The sequence below is a fragment of the Chionomys nivalis genome, chromosome 7 (assembly GCF_950005125.1).
Source record: "Chionomys nivalis chromosome 7, mChiNiv1.1, whole genome shotgun sequence".
Classification (NCBI taxonomy): domain Eukaryota; kingdom Metazoa; phylum Chordata; class Mammalia; order Rodentia; family Cricetidae; genus Chionomys; species Chionomys nivalis.
The window spans coordinates 26,146,604-26,157,588 of record NC_080092.1 but is presented as its reverse complement, the minus strand read 5'-3'; the positions used below and the strand labels follow the sequence as shown (position 1 = coordinate 26,157,588).

General features: G+C 43.6%; 1 protein-coding gene across 1 annotated transcript; it reads left to right on the top strand.

Moving 5' to 3' along the window:
* Positions 1-2,574: 2,574 nt before the first annotated feature.
* On the top strand, positions 2,575-10,469 carry Pttg1 (PTTG1 regulator of sister chromatid separation, securin). Its single transcript, XM_057776252.1, has 6 exons — positions 2,575-2,626; positions 3,154-3,252; positions 4,056-4,234; positions 7,449-7,542; positions 9,128-9,286; positions 10,337-10,469. The coding sequence occupies exons 2-6, from the start codon at positions 3,162-3,164 to the stop codon at positions 10,414-10,416; spliced, it is 603 nt and encodes a 200-aa protein (XP_057632235.1). The 5' UTR covers positions 2,575-2,626; positions 3,154-3,161; the 3' UTR covers positions 10,417-10,469.
* The last annotated feature ends 516 nt before the right edge of the window (positions 10,470-10,985 follow it).

Below are 10,985 nucleotides of genomic sequence, written 5' to 3'. Positions count from 1 at the left end.
GAAAACAGATTAGATTAAGGGGATAAAAGGAATAGGGCAGAGAAGGAACAGTAAGGGTGGGAGTGGGGCCGGGGTGTTGTCTTTATTTTCCTCCTCCTCAAGTTAGACTCTTCTTTTTCATGATTGGCATAGTGTTCTGCTTTTAACAGGTGTAGAGTAAATGTTTGTTGCGTGAATTTCTTTTTTTTCCTTTTTCTTTTTTTTAAAATATTTATTTATTTTATTTATTATGTATACAATATTCTGTGTGTATGCCTGCAGGCCAGAAGAGGGCACCAGACACCATTACAGATGGTTGTGAGCCACTATGTGGTTGCTGGGAATTGAACTCAGGACCTTTGGAAGAGCAAGCAATGCTCTTAACCTCTGAGCCATCTCTCCAGCCCCCCCCTTTTTTTTTTGGATTTTCGAGACAGGGTTTCTCCGTAGCTTTTGGTTCCTGTCCTGGAACTAACTCTTGTAGACCAGGCTGGCCTCGAACTCACAGAGGTCCGCCTGCCTCTGCCTCTCGAGTGCTGGGATTAAAGGCGTGCGCCACCACCGCCCGGCTGTTGCGTGAATTTAAAGGGAACTCAAGGTACATATTCATTAGGACCATCACCTTGCTTGGAAACAGATTTAAGGTGTAAAAAGATGGATCCCAGTGCAAATTCTTAACTGTACACGTGAAAGGCAGTCCTGTATTTTACAGTGTTACATAGCCCCGCCCCCTCCCCCCAAAAATTGGGGGAAACGTTTCAAAATAAACGTACATTCCTTAAATTTTATCAGCACCAAAGTTTTTGCCTATGACATTTGAGAAGAACAAGGTGTATCCTCCACTTCTCTTTGAATATTTCTTTTTCTTTTGGAGACAAGGCCTCGCTATGTAGTCTTGGCAGGCTACGGGAGCTGTGTAAACCAGGCTGTCCTTGAACTCACAGAGATCCACTTGCCTCAGCTTTCCAAGGGTGGGATTAAAGGTGTTGTGTTGCTATGCCCGGTTTCTTCATTTTGAAAAATCCCTTTAGCTGACAGACAGCTGCTGTCTAGGTAGACAGCATCATTTATGCAGCGCTCCTGAGGCTCAGCCGAATCTATTGGTTCTGAGGAACCAAAGGAATCCTTATGTGTCTGGAGAGAGGGGAAGACTCTCAGTGAGATGCAGGATTTGGTTAGTGATTTGAAAATTTGCTTTTTGTTATTGTGCCAGACGGGGTTTCTCTTGTAGCCCCAGCTGTGCTGGAACTTGGTTTGTAGACCAGGCTGGCCTTGAACTCACAGGGATCTGCGTCTGCCTTCTGAGTGCTGGGATTAAAGGCGTTGCGCTATTTTTTTGTTGTTGTTGTTGTTGCTATTTTTGCTATTTTATTCCTATGGAACTCACACAGCAGAGTCTCTTGTGGCACGGTACGGCTTTCATCGCTGTTTTGGAAAGAATCCAAATATCCAGCAGGAGGGAATGGGTGAAAATCCTAGGACATATTTCCTACTATCACGAAACTTTATAATGTTCCCAGGAATATACATACAAAACTACTGACATGGGAACTGACCCATCATTGAAGAGAGTGCTCAAACAGACTAAGGAATCTTTACTCCCATTAACTGTAATCAAACACACATAGAAAAAAGGTGTAGGTAGGAAAAGGTTCCAATGATATTAACAGTGTTTATTTCAACCAGAAGACCTGGGTTCTCAAATGACCTCCATTTGTCTTCAAACCTGTCGAGTTTCCACAATACTCAAAAATAAGCAGAAATAACTACTACTCTGGAGACACAGGCAGGTGGATCTCTCTAAGTTCAAGACCAGCCTGGTCTACATAGTGAGTTCCAGGGCAGCCAGGGTCCTCCACAAGAGCCATCTCTCCAGCCTTGGAGACTGTTTTGATGTGGGCAGACCCAAACCATCTTCTTAGTAGTTTAGGGCTTCCGACTTTGACCTGAAGATTTAAGGTCTAGAAAAAGCCTCTTGGTTTCTCTAGTTTACTCTAAGATTTTGTGCACGTGTGTTCTGGATGAAGTTTGGTCTCTATCGATGCTTTTTAGCCTTTTTAGCCAGTAACTAACGTGTATGCTTGTCTCCTAGAGAATCCACTCTTTCTACTCTAATTTCAGCATTTCTGGGCTAGTGAGTTCCAGACAAACCTGAGCTGCGCAGTAAAAGACTGTCTTAAACAAGCCAAAAGCATAAAAAGTAAGCCTGGACTGGTGGTACAGTAATCCCAGCCTTTGGGAGATCAGCAGTCATCATCCACCACATAGCTAGTTCATGGACAGCCTGGGTCACATGAAAGAAACCCTGTTGTAAAAAAAAAAAAGATTTTAATGTTTAAAGTAAAGTAAATGTTTAAAGTTGTTCTTGTTATTGGGCCAGTGCCTTCTCGCAGGTCCACACCGTGGAAAACAAAAAGCCCATCAGTAGTTTTGGATAATGTAAGATCGTAGTTTTTTAATTCCTGGGAGAGAGAGGCAGGTGTGGGTGGGGGTGTGCGTGTCTGTGGCGGTGGAGCGGTGGCTGAAATCTTCGGTTGCTCTCATTGGCTCTCAGACTCCAGGCCCCGCCTCCTCTCGGATGGACCAATTGAGGCGCGAGTTGTGTTTTAAACCGCGGTGTGCGGGATCGTTGGTGGTGCAGTCTTGGGTGAGTCTAGCTGTTAGGGTGTCGCGGGTGAGCTGGGGTGAGGGGTGGGGTGGGGGGCGGGCAGACTGGAGGCCGAAGCAGGGTCAACCTGAACCTCACTCGGCCCCGCGTCCCTGGGCACCCTTGGCGTGCTCGACCCGCGGCGACGCTGGTTTCATTTTCCTTCTTCCCCGCCTCCCTCTTCAGGGTTTCAAACAGTTTGTGGTCTCGAACTTGTTAGGTCTCTGAGACCAGTCTTGATTATCTGATCCTTCTGTCTCTTCCCTAGCGCTGAGATTACAGCCCGGAGACAGTTTTGATGGGTGCCAACTTCAACTGCCTTCTCTTTAGGAGTTTAGTATTTCTGACCCTGGCTTGAAAAGTTAAGATCTGGATAAAGCCTGTTGGCTTCACCAGCTTAATTGTAATTTGTGTGTGTGTGTGTGTGTGTGTGTGTGTGCGCACATGTACCCTTAGCCAATCTTGGTCTCTGTTGGTACTTATCTCTTCATGCCTTCCCCAAACTGATATGTAAGTCTCTCCCCTAGAGTAATCCATGATGGCTACTCTGATTTTTGTTGATAAGGATAATGAAGAACCGGGCAGCCGTTTGGCATCTAAGGATGGGTTGAAGCTGGGGTCTGGTGGTGAGTATGGGCTGCCTTTGAATACACAGGTGTTGAGTGGATAATGGGCGTGGCCTCGAGTGTCCTTTGTGGCTGATTGGCGTCAGGTTTGTTATATTTTCATGCTTATTGTCTTTTTTTTTTCCCTTTCTGGCTTTTCGAGACAGGGTTTCTCTGTGTAAACAGTGCTGACTCCCAAGTGCTGGAATTAAAGGCATGTGCCCCCACCGCCCGACATTATCTCCCCGCCCCCCCCATGGTTTCTCTGTAGCTTTGGAGCCTGCCCTGTAACTAGCTCTTGTAGACCAGGCTGGCCTCAGACTCACAGAGGTCTTCCTTTATAGTCTTAATGAAGTTATTTAAGAGTGTGCTGCTGGGTGGTGGTGGCACACGCCTTTAATCCCAGCACTCTGGAGGCAGAGGCAGGCGGATCTCTGGGAGTTCCAGACCAGCCTGGTCTACAAGAGCTAGTTCCAGGACAGGCTCCAAAACTACAGAGAAACCCTGTCTCGAAAAACCAAAAAAAAAAAAAAAAAAAAGTGTACTAAACCACTGCCAAAAATGAAGCAATGGGTTTGTGGGTGAGAATTGGGTTGATGAGATATTTATATGGTTTAATCTTTAAGAACACTATATTTATTACCTTTATTTGTATATGTTTGGGGCATACATATTCCATGGGTGCCTGTGGAGGTCAGAAGACAACCTGTGGCCGTCAGTTCCCCTTACACTGTGTGGGATCTGGGGATTGAACTCAGGTGGTCAGGTTTGGCAGCTTTACCCACTGAGCCTCTAATATTCTTGTGGTTATACTTTTTCAACAGTCAAGGCGTTAGATGGGAAATTGCAGGTCTCAGTGCCTCAAGCTGGCAAAGTGTTCGATGCTCCGGCCTTGCCTAAAGCCAACAGAAAGGCTTTGGGAACTGTCAACAGGGTCACAGAAAAGCCAGTGAAGACTAATAGGCCTCTCAAACAAAAACAGCCAGCTTCCACCGTGAAGCAGGTGAGTGTGGGGTATGAAGATGACATGCGTGTACATGCTTTAGCACTAAAAAAGGCTTAGTCTCATATGTGTATGGATGTGCATGAAAACTTCATGTGTGTGAGCACTCGAGGAGTCCAGAAGAGGGCGCTGGGTCCTCTGGAACTGGAGGTACAGGCAGTTGTGAGCTGCCTTATGTGGGTGCAAGGAACCGAATCCAGCCCCTTTGGAAAATCAGCAAGTGCTCTCTCTCTCTCTCTTTCTTTTTTAAATTGATATTTATTGAGCTCTACATTTTTCTCTGCTCTCCTCCCTGCCTCTCCCCTACCCCCTTTAATCCAACCCCAAGGTCCCCATGCTCCCAGTTTACTCAGGAGATCTTGTCTTTTTCTATTTTCTACTTCCCATGTGGATTAGATCTATGTACGTTTCTTAGTGTCCGCATTGTTGTCTAAGTTCTCTGGGATTGTGGTTTGTAGGCTGGCTTTGCTTTATGCTTAAAAACCACCTATGAGTGAGTACATGTGATAATTGTCTTTCTGTGTCTGGGTTACCTCACTCAAAATAATGTTTTCTAGTTCCATCCATTTTCCTGTAAAATTCAAGCTGTTATTATCCTGAAACTGAAAAAAGCTTCTGTAAAGCAAAGGACATGGTCAAAAAGACAAAACGACAGCCTACAGAATGGGAAAAGATCTTCACTAACCCCACATCAGACAGAGGTCTGATCTCCAAAATATATAAAGAACTCAAGAAATTGGACACCAAAAGATGACATAATCCAATTAAAAAAAAAAAAAAGGAATACAGACCTAAACAGAGAACTCTCAATAGAGGAATCTAAAATTTAGGAAGTGGTTCCCTGTGCCACTGTGTTCAAGTGTATTCCCACGTTCTCTTTCTTCTATAAGGTTCAGTGTGGCTGGCTTTATATTGAGGTCTTTGATCCATTTGGACTTGAGTTTTGTGCATGGTGATAAATATGGGTCTATTTTCAATTTTTCTACATGTTGATATCCAGTTATGCCAGCACCACTTGTTAAATATGCTTTTTTCCATTTGATGTTTTTTGCTTCTTTATCAAATATCGGGTGTTTGAAGGTGTGTGGATTGATATCCGGGTCTTCAATTTGGTTCTATTGGTCCTCCAGTCTGTTCTTATGCCAGTACCAGGTTGTTTTCAGTACTGTAGCTCTGTAGTAGAGTTTGAAGTCAGGGATTGTGATGCCTTAAGAAGTTCTTTTATTGCCCAGGATTGTTTTGGCTATCCTGGATTTTTTGCTTTTCCAAATGAAGTTGAGTATCATTCTTTTGCGGTCTTTGAAGAATTTTGCTGGGCATTGCGTTGAATCTGTAGATTGCTTTCAGTAAGATTGCCATTTTTACTATATTAATTCTGTCTACCCAAGAGCATGGGAGGTCTTACCACTTTCTGGTGTCTTCTTCAATTTCTTTCTTCAAAGATTTAAAGTTCTTGTCATACAAGTTTTCCACTTGTTTGGTTAGAGTTACTCTGAGATATTTTATGCTATTTGTAGCTATTGTGAAGAGTGTTGATTCTCTGATTTCTTCCCCAGCTCTTTTACAGGAGGGCTACTGATTTTTTTGGGTTAATCTTGTATCCTGATTCATTGCTGAGTTGTAGAAGTTCCTTGGTAGAATTTTTGGGGTCACTTATGTAAACTATCATATCATCAGCAAATAGTGAGAGTTTAACTTCTTCTTTTCCAATTTGTATCCCCTTGATCTTCCTTTGGTGTCTTATTGCTCTAGCTAGGACCTCAAGAACTATATTGAATAGGTATTGAGAGAGTGGACAACCTTGTCTTGTTCCTGATTTCAGTGGGATCGCTGGGAGTTTCTCTTCATTTAGTTTGATGTTGGCTGTTGGCTTGCTGTATATTGCCTTTATTATGTTTAGCTATGTTCCTTGTATTTCTGCTCTCTCCAAGACCTTTATCATAAAGGATATTTATTGTATTTTGTCAAATGCTTTTTCGGCATCTAATGAGATAATCATCTGGTTTTTATATTTCAGCTTGTTTATATGATGGATTACGTTGACAGATTTTTGTATGTTAATCCATCCCTGCATCTCTGGGATGAAGCTGACTTGGTCATGGTGGATGATGGTTCTGATGTGTTCTTGGATTTGATTTGCTTGTATTTTATTTAGTATTTTTGCATGGATGTTCATGAGTGAGATTGGTCTGTAATTCTCTTTAGTATTGTCTTTCTGTGGCTTGGGCTACAATGTAACTCGTAGAAGTAGCTAATGCTGCCTTTGCCTCAGCCATCCTTAACAGCATCAGGAGGCAGCTAGTTTGAAGCCAATTAGCAGATGGGTGAAGTACTTAATTGGGTTTGATGGACACCCGCACTCTCACACTTGGAAATCGGCCAGCCTGAGCTACTCCTCAGCCTCCCAATTCTGGCATACACATAGGAGATCCAGAGCCCCCAGATTTGTTTTGGCCTACTGCTATTGTCTACCTAGTATTCTTCAGATGTTTTGAATATTTTGCTGCTTCTTAATCCCATGTACTTAAGGAACATAAACTTGTTAATATTAGCCATGCAAATGATTAAGGTAATAGTGGCAGAAAAACCACACTTTACAAGGTGAAAATGACTCCCAGCATTAGCTGGCTACTATTTTGGGATACCTCAAGCTTGTCTACTCTGCTGTTAGGTTTGAACAGCCAAGTACATTAGCCTTGAGTTAACCCTGCTCAGTGTTCTTGGGAATATATGTGGATAGGTGCTAAAATTTCTGGCTTAACTTAAAAAAAAAAAATACTTTTTGTATGTGAATGTTCGCCTGCATGGTATATAAGTGTACCATGTGCCTGAAGAGGACGTAAAGAGACATTGCATCCTTTGAACTGGAGTTACGGATAGCTGCGGGTGCTGGTATCTCTGTAAGAGGAGCAAGCGCTCTTAACCAGTGAGTCACGTTTCCAGGCCCTTAGCTTGTGTGTGTGTGTGTGTGTGTGTGTGTATGGGGAGGGCAGGGCCTGCACACATGATGGCATGCATGTCAAGGTTGGAGGATAACTTCCGGAGTCAGTTCTCTCTTTGACTCCTGAAAACGATAATTGTGACTTGTTGGAAGATAGCGTGGAACTGACAGGTGTGAAAGTGTGGCGCCATCACTTGAGGAGGCCCTCCAACTTCTTGTTACATGTAGGTGGCCAAACTTCTAACAGCCGCTTATTCTCTTGGGTTTTTCTAGATCGCTGAGAAGCCAGCTAAGATACAAAGCTCTGTTTCTGCTTCTGATGACGCCTATCCAGAAATAGAAAAGTTCTTCCCATTCAATCCTCTAGGTAAGGTCTTTGGGATGCCCTCGGCTTGAGATTCTCTTACCCTGTGACTGTATTGTGCAGCTCCAGGCTCTGAGACTGACTCTTTGGCCTGGGTCACTTTGAATAAACAGACTTGCTCAGGTGGAATCACTTGTCAGGATATCGCCTTCGGTCAGGGGAGAACAGGAGCAAAGATTTGAGGAAAATCAGAAGCTCCAGATCATTGTTGTGTAAATTCGGGGCCAGCCTGGTCTTCACAGTGAGTTCCAGGATAGCCAGGGCTACATAGAGACCCTGTCTCAAAAAGGTGTATTGTTTGATATCACCTCTGATGTCATCAGAAAGGGCCAAGGATAGCTGGGCTTGGTGGTGCATGCCATCAGTCCCAGGCAGAGGCAAGTGGAGCTCTGAGTTCAAGGCCAGCCAAGGCTATGTAGAGAGACCCTGTTTCAAGCAAACAAAAAGAGAAGGCAAGTCTAAAAAGCCTAAAGTAATGTAAGAGAAATTTTCAAATTAACTTCATGCTAACTATTGCAGGTGAGTGTTACTCTTCTAACCTTTTTTATATTTCTGAATACTGTTATTGGCGATAAAACTTTTCTTGAAGTGTGGATAGACTTCTTCATTCCCTGAGGTTATGAGACAAATACTCTCTTTTCACATGAAAACTGTCTTCCAGGGAAAAATCCTGGCTTCGCCTATAACTCAGATCATGGCAAGTCCTTTCTTTCTTTCTTTCTTTCTTTCTTTCTTTCTTTCTTTCTTTCTTTCTTTCTTTCTTTCTTCCTTCCTTCCTTCCTTCCTTCCTTCCTTCCTTCCTTCTTCCTTCCTTTTTTTTTAAATAATTTTTTCAAGTTTATTTTATATGCATTGGTGTGAAGGTATCAGAGCCCCTGGAACTGGAGTTATAGACAGTTGTGATCTGCCTTCTGGGTGCTGAGAATTGAACCTGGGTTCTCTGGAAGAGCAGCCAGTGCTCTTAACTGCTGAGCCATCTTTCCAGCCCCTGGCAAATCCCTTTTCTGTGACATCAGTATATTCTTCTGGTGTGCAGAAGTTCTCATTTTATTACAGAATCTTTGACAGAAAATGGGGACTTGCTTTGTACCTCAGGGTGGCTTCACACTCATAATGATGCTCCTGCATTAGCCTCCCATGTGCTTGCATGATAGTTATGTGCTATCTGCCATACTTTATCACAGAGCCTATTAAAGAGACTTCAAGAACTGAACTGTTACAATTATGCTTCTTTTTTTTATTCTTTGGTTTCTCGAGACAGGGTTTCTCTGTAGTTTTGGAGCCTGTCCTGGAACTAGCTCTTGTAGACCAGCCTGGTCTCGAACTCACAGAGATCCACCTGCCTCTGCCTCCTGAGTGCTAGAATTAAAGGCGTGCGCCACCACCACTCAGCACAATTACACTTTCTGCTGAGTATATTTATAGTAATATTGACTTTAAGGCAGTAACTTACTTAACTGAGTATTATTAAATTGGCTCTGTTTTGCGTAGTGGAGAAGAATATTTTGACGTAATGTACTTCACTGCCATTGCCCTGACCGGGCTGAGGGAGCTTTGTCCTGACACCTGTTGCTTCCCTTGGTGACAGATTTTGAGAGTTTTGACCTGCCTGAGGAGCACCAGATTGCACATCTCCCCTTGAATGGAGTGCCTCTCATGGTCCTGAGTGAGGAAAACATGGTTAAGAAGCTGCTGCACCTGGATCCCCCTTCGCCTCTGAAGACACCCTTTCTACCGTGGGAATCTGGTAAGTGAGCTGTGCGCTCTCGAAAAGCTGTGACCAACTCGTTAGATGACACTTGCGTTGCCGTGGGGACAACAGGCAAGCCTGTGTGTAGCTTCTGTCCCTTGGACTACTAGGGCAAAATTTCAGAATAATCAAAACTTTTTCCTCAGTCATTAAGTTTTGATACCAAAAGAAGTGGTTCTGGAATCTGGTCAGCCCTTGCTTATAGCAGAAGATGAAATTTAACATCCAGCTTCTTAGGCCATGAGTTGAACTCTGTAGTAACCATGATGAGGTGAACAATCCAGGTTCCATCCATGGCTAACAGAAGGCCAGACACCTATGCTGCAGTCCAGACCCGGCAGCACCTTCTCCCTGCCGAAAGCTTAAGGCCTTAGTTGGAAGTGGCGGTCAGAAGACACCATCGGACCACCCGCTCCAATGACACAGATGGTTGGTTGGTCCTATCTTAGCATTAGACTTTCCTTACCCTCTAAAGAACATGTAGGTTCACATACTTTTAAGGCCTAGCCTACTTCTTGATATAAAGGTCAGCTCAGAGGCCACTGCTACATTTAAGAAATCTGCACGTTGTGTGATGTAGCACATTAATAAAAACTCAGAGGCAGATATCTGGGGCTCAGCCTGAAGGTCAGTAAAACAAAACAGCCAGCCACTGGCTCTTGCCTCTACCTCAGTCTGGACTGGCGAACCTGCCTCCCTCCGAGAATCTCAGAATGAGACTGTATGTCTGAGAGCTGGCTCCTGTTTTATAATCCTCTCTAGGGCTGGGATTAAGGGCATGCACCACTGGGATTAAAGGCATGCACGACCCAATTTCTATGACAAACTAGTGTGGCTACTGGGAATAAAGGTGTGTGTTATCACTGCCTGGTCTGTAAGACTGTCCAGTGGGGCTCTTTTATTCTTTGATCTTCAGGCAAGCTTTATTTATTAAAATACAGTGTGAGATTCGTCAGATAAATGAATTTAGGGTGGAAGTAGCAGCTAATGTTATAGACAGTGGCTACAGGATTTGCGGAAACTAACGAGAAACCCCTCTTCCTCCAGGTCCACCGCAGTCTCCTTCCAGCCTTCTCTCCACCCTGGATGTTGAACTGCCGCCTGTTTGTTACGATGCCGATATTTAAACTTATTCTTTTATAGTTCTTATGTATGTTGTATAATAAAGTATTTGTGTGTACGTGTGGGGTGTGACTTTTTTTAATATTTATTTATTTATTTATTTATTTATTATGTATACAATATTCTGTCTACATGTATGTCTGAAGGCCAGAAGAGGGCACCAGACCTCATTACAGATGGTCGTGAGCCACCATGTGGTTGCTGGGAATTGAACTCAGGACCTTTGGAAGAGCAGGCAATGCTCTTAACCTCTGAGCCATCTCTCCAGCCCCGGGGTGTGACTTCTTACTAGCTCACGACTGATATTCTTGGCATTAGAAGATCCCCCTGTTTTCCTGCGAAAGTATTCCCTTCACTGTGTACTTCATTGCCTTTTCATGGCCATTAACTAGTGACAGTTATTAGATCTCTTAATAAGAAGAGCCACTTCCAGCTCATTAAGTATTTATCGTTAGGCATTCTTTACCACCGGTTCTATTTAGTGCTAATGACTTAGGATTCAGTAGCCAGAGTTTGAAAGGCTCTAAATCTTTTGAGAACGCAGCCTCGGCATCTTCAGTTAGGTACTTCGAAG

Excerpts from the sequence above, each read along its gene's own strand:
- Pttg1 (XM_057776252.1), top strand. The coding sequence starts at position 3,162 with ATGATGGCTACTCTGATTTTTGTTGATAAGGATAATGAAGAACCGGGC. Across the intron at positions 3,253-4,055 it reads GTTGAAGCTGGGGTCTGGTG|TCAAGGCGTTAGATGGGAAA; the intron begins GTGAGTATGGGC and ends CTTTTTCAACAG. Across the intron at positions 7,543-9,127 it reads CTTCCCATTCAATCCTCTAG|ATTTTGAGAGTTTTGACCTG; the intron begins GTAAGGTCTTTG and ends CCTTGGTGACAG.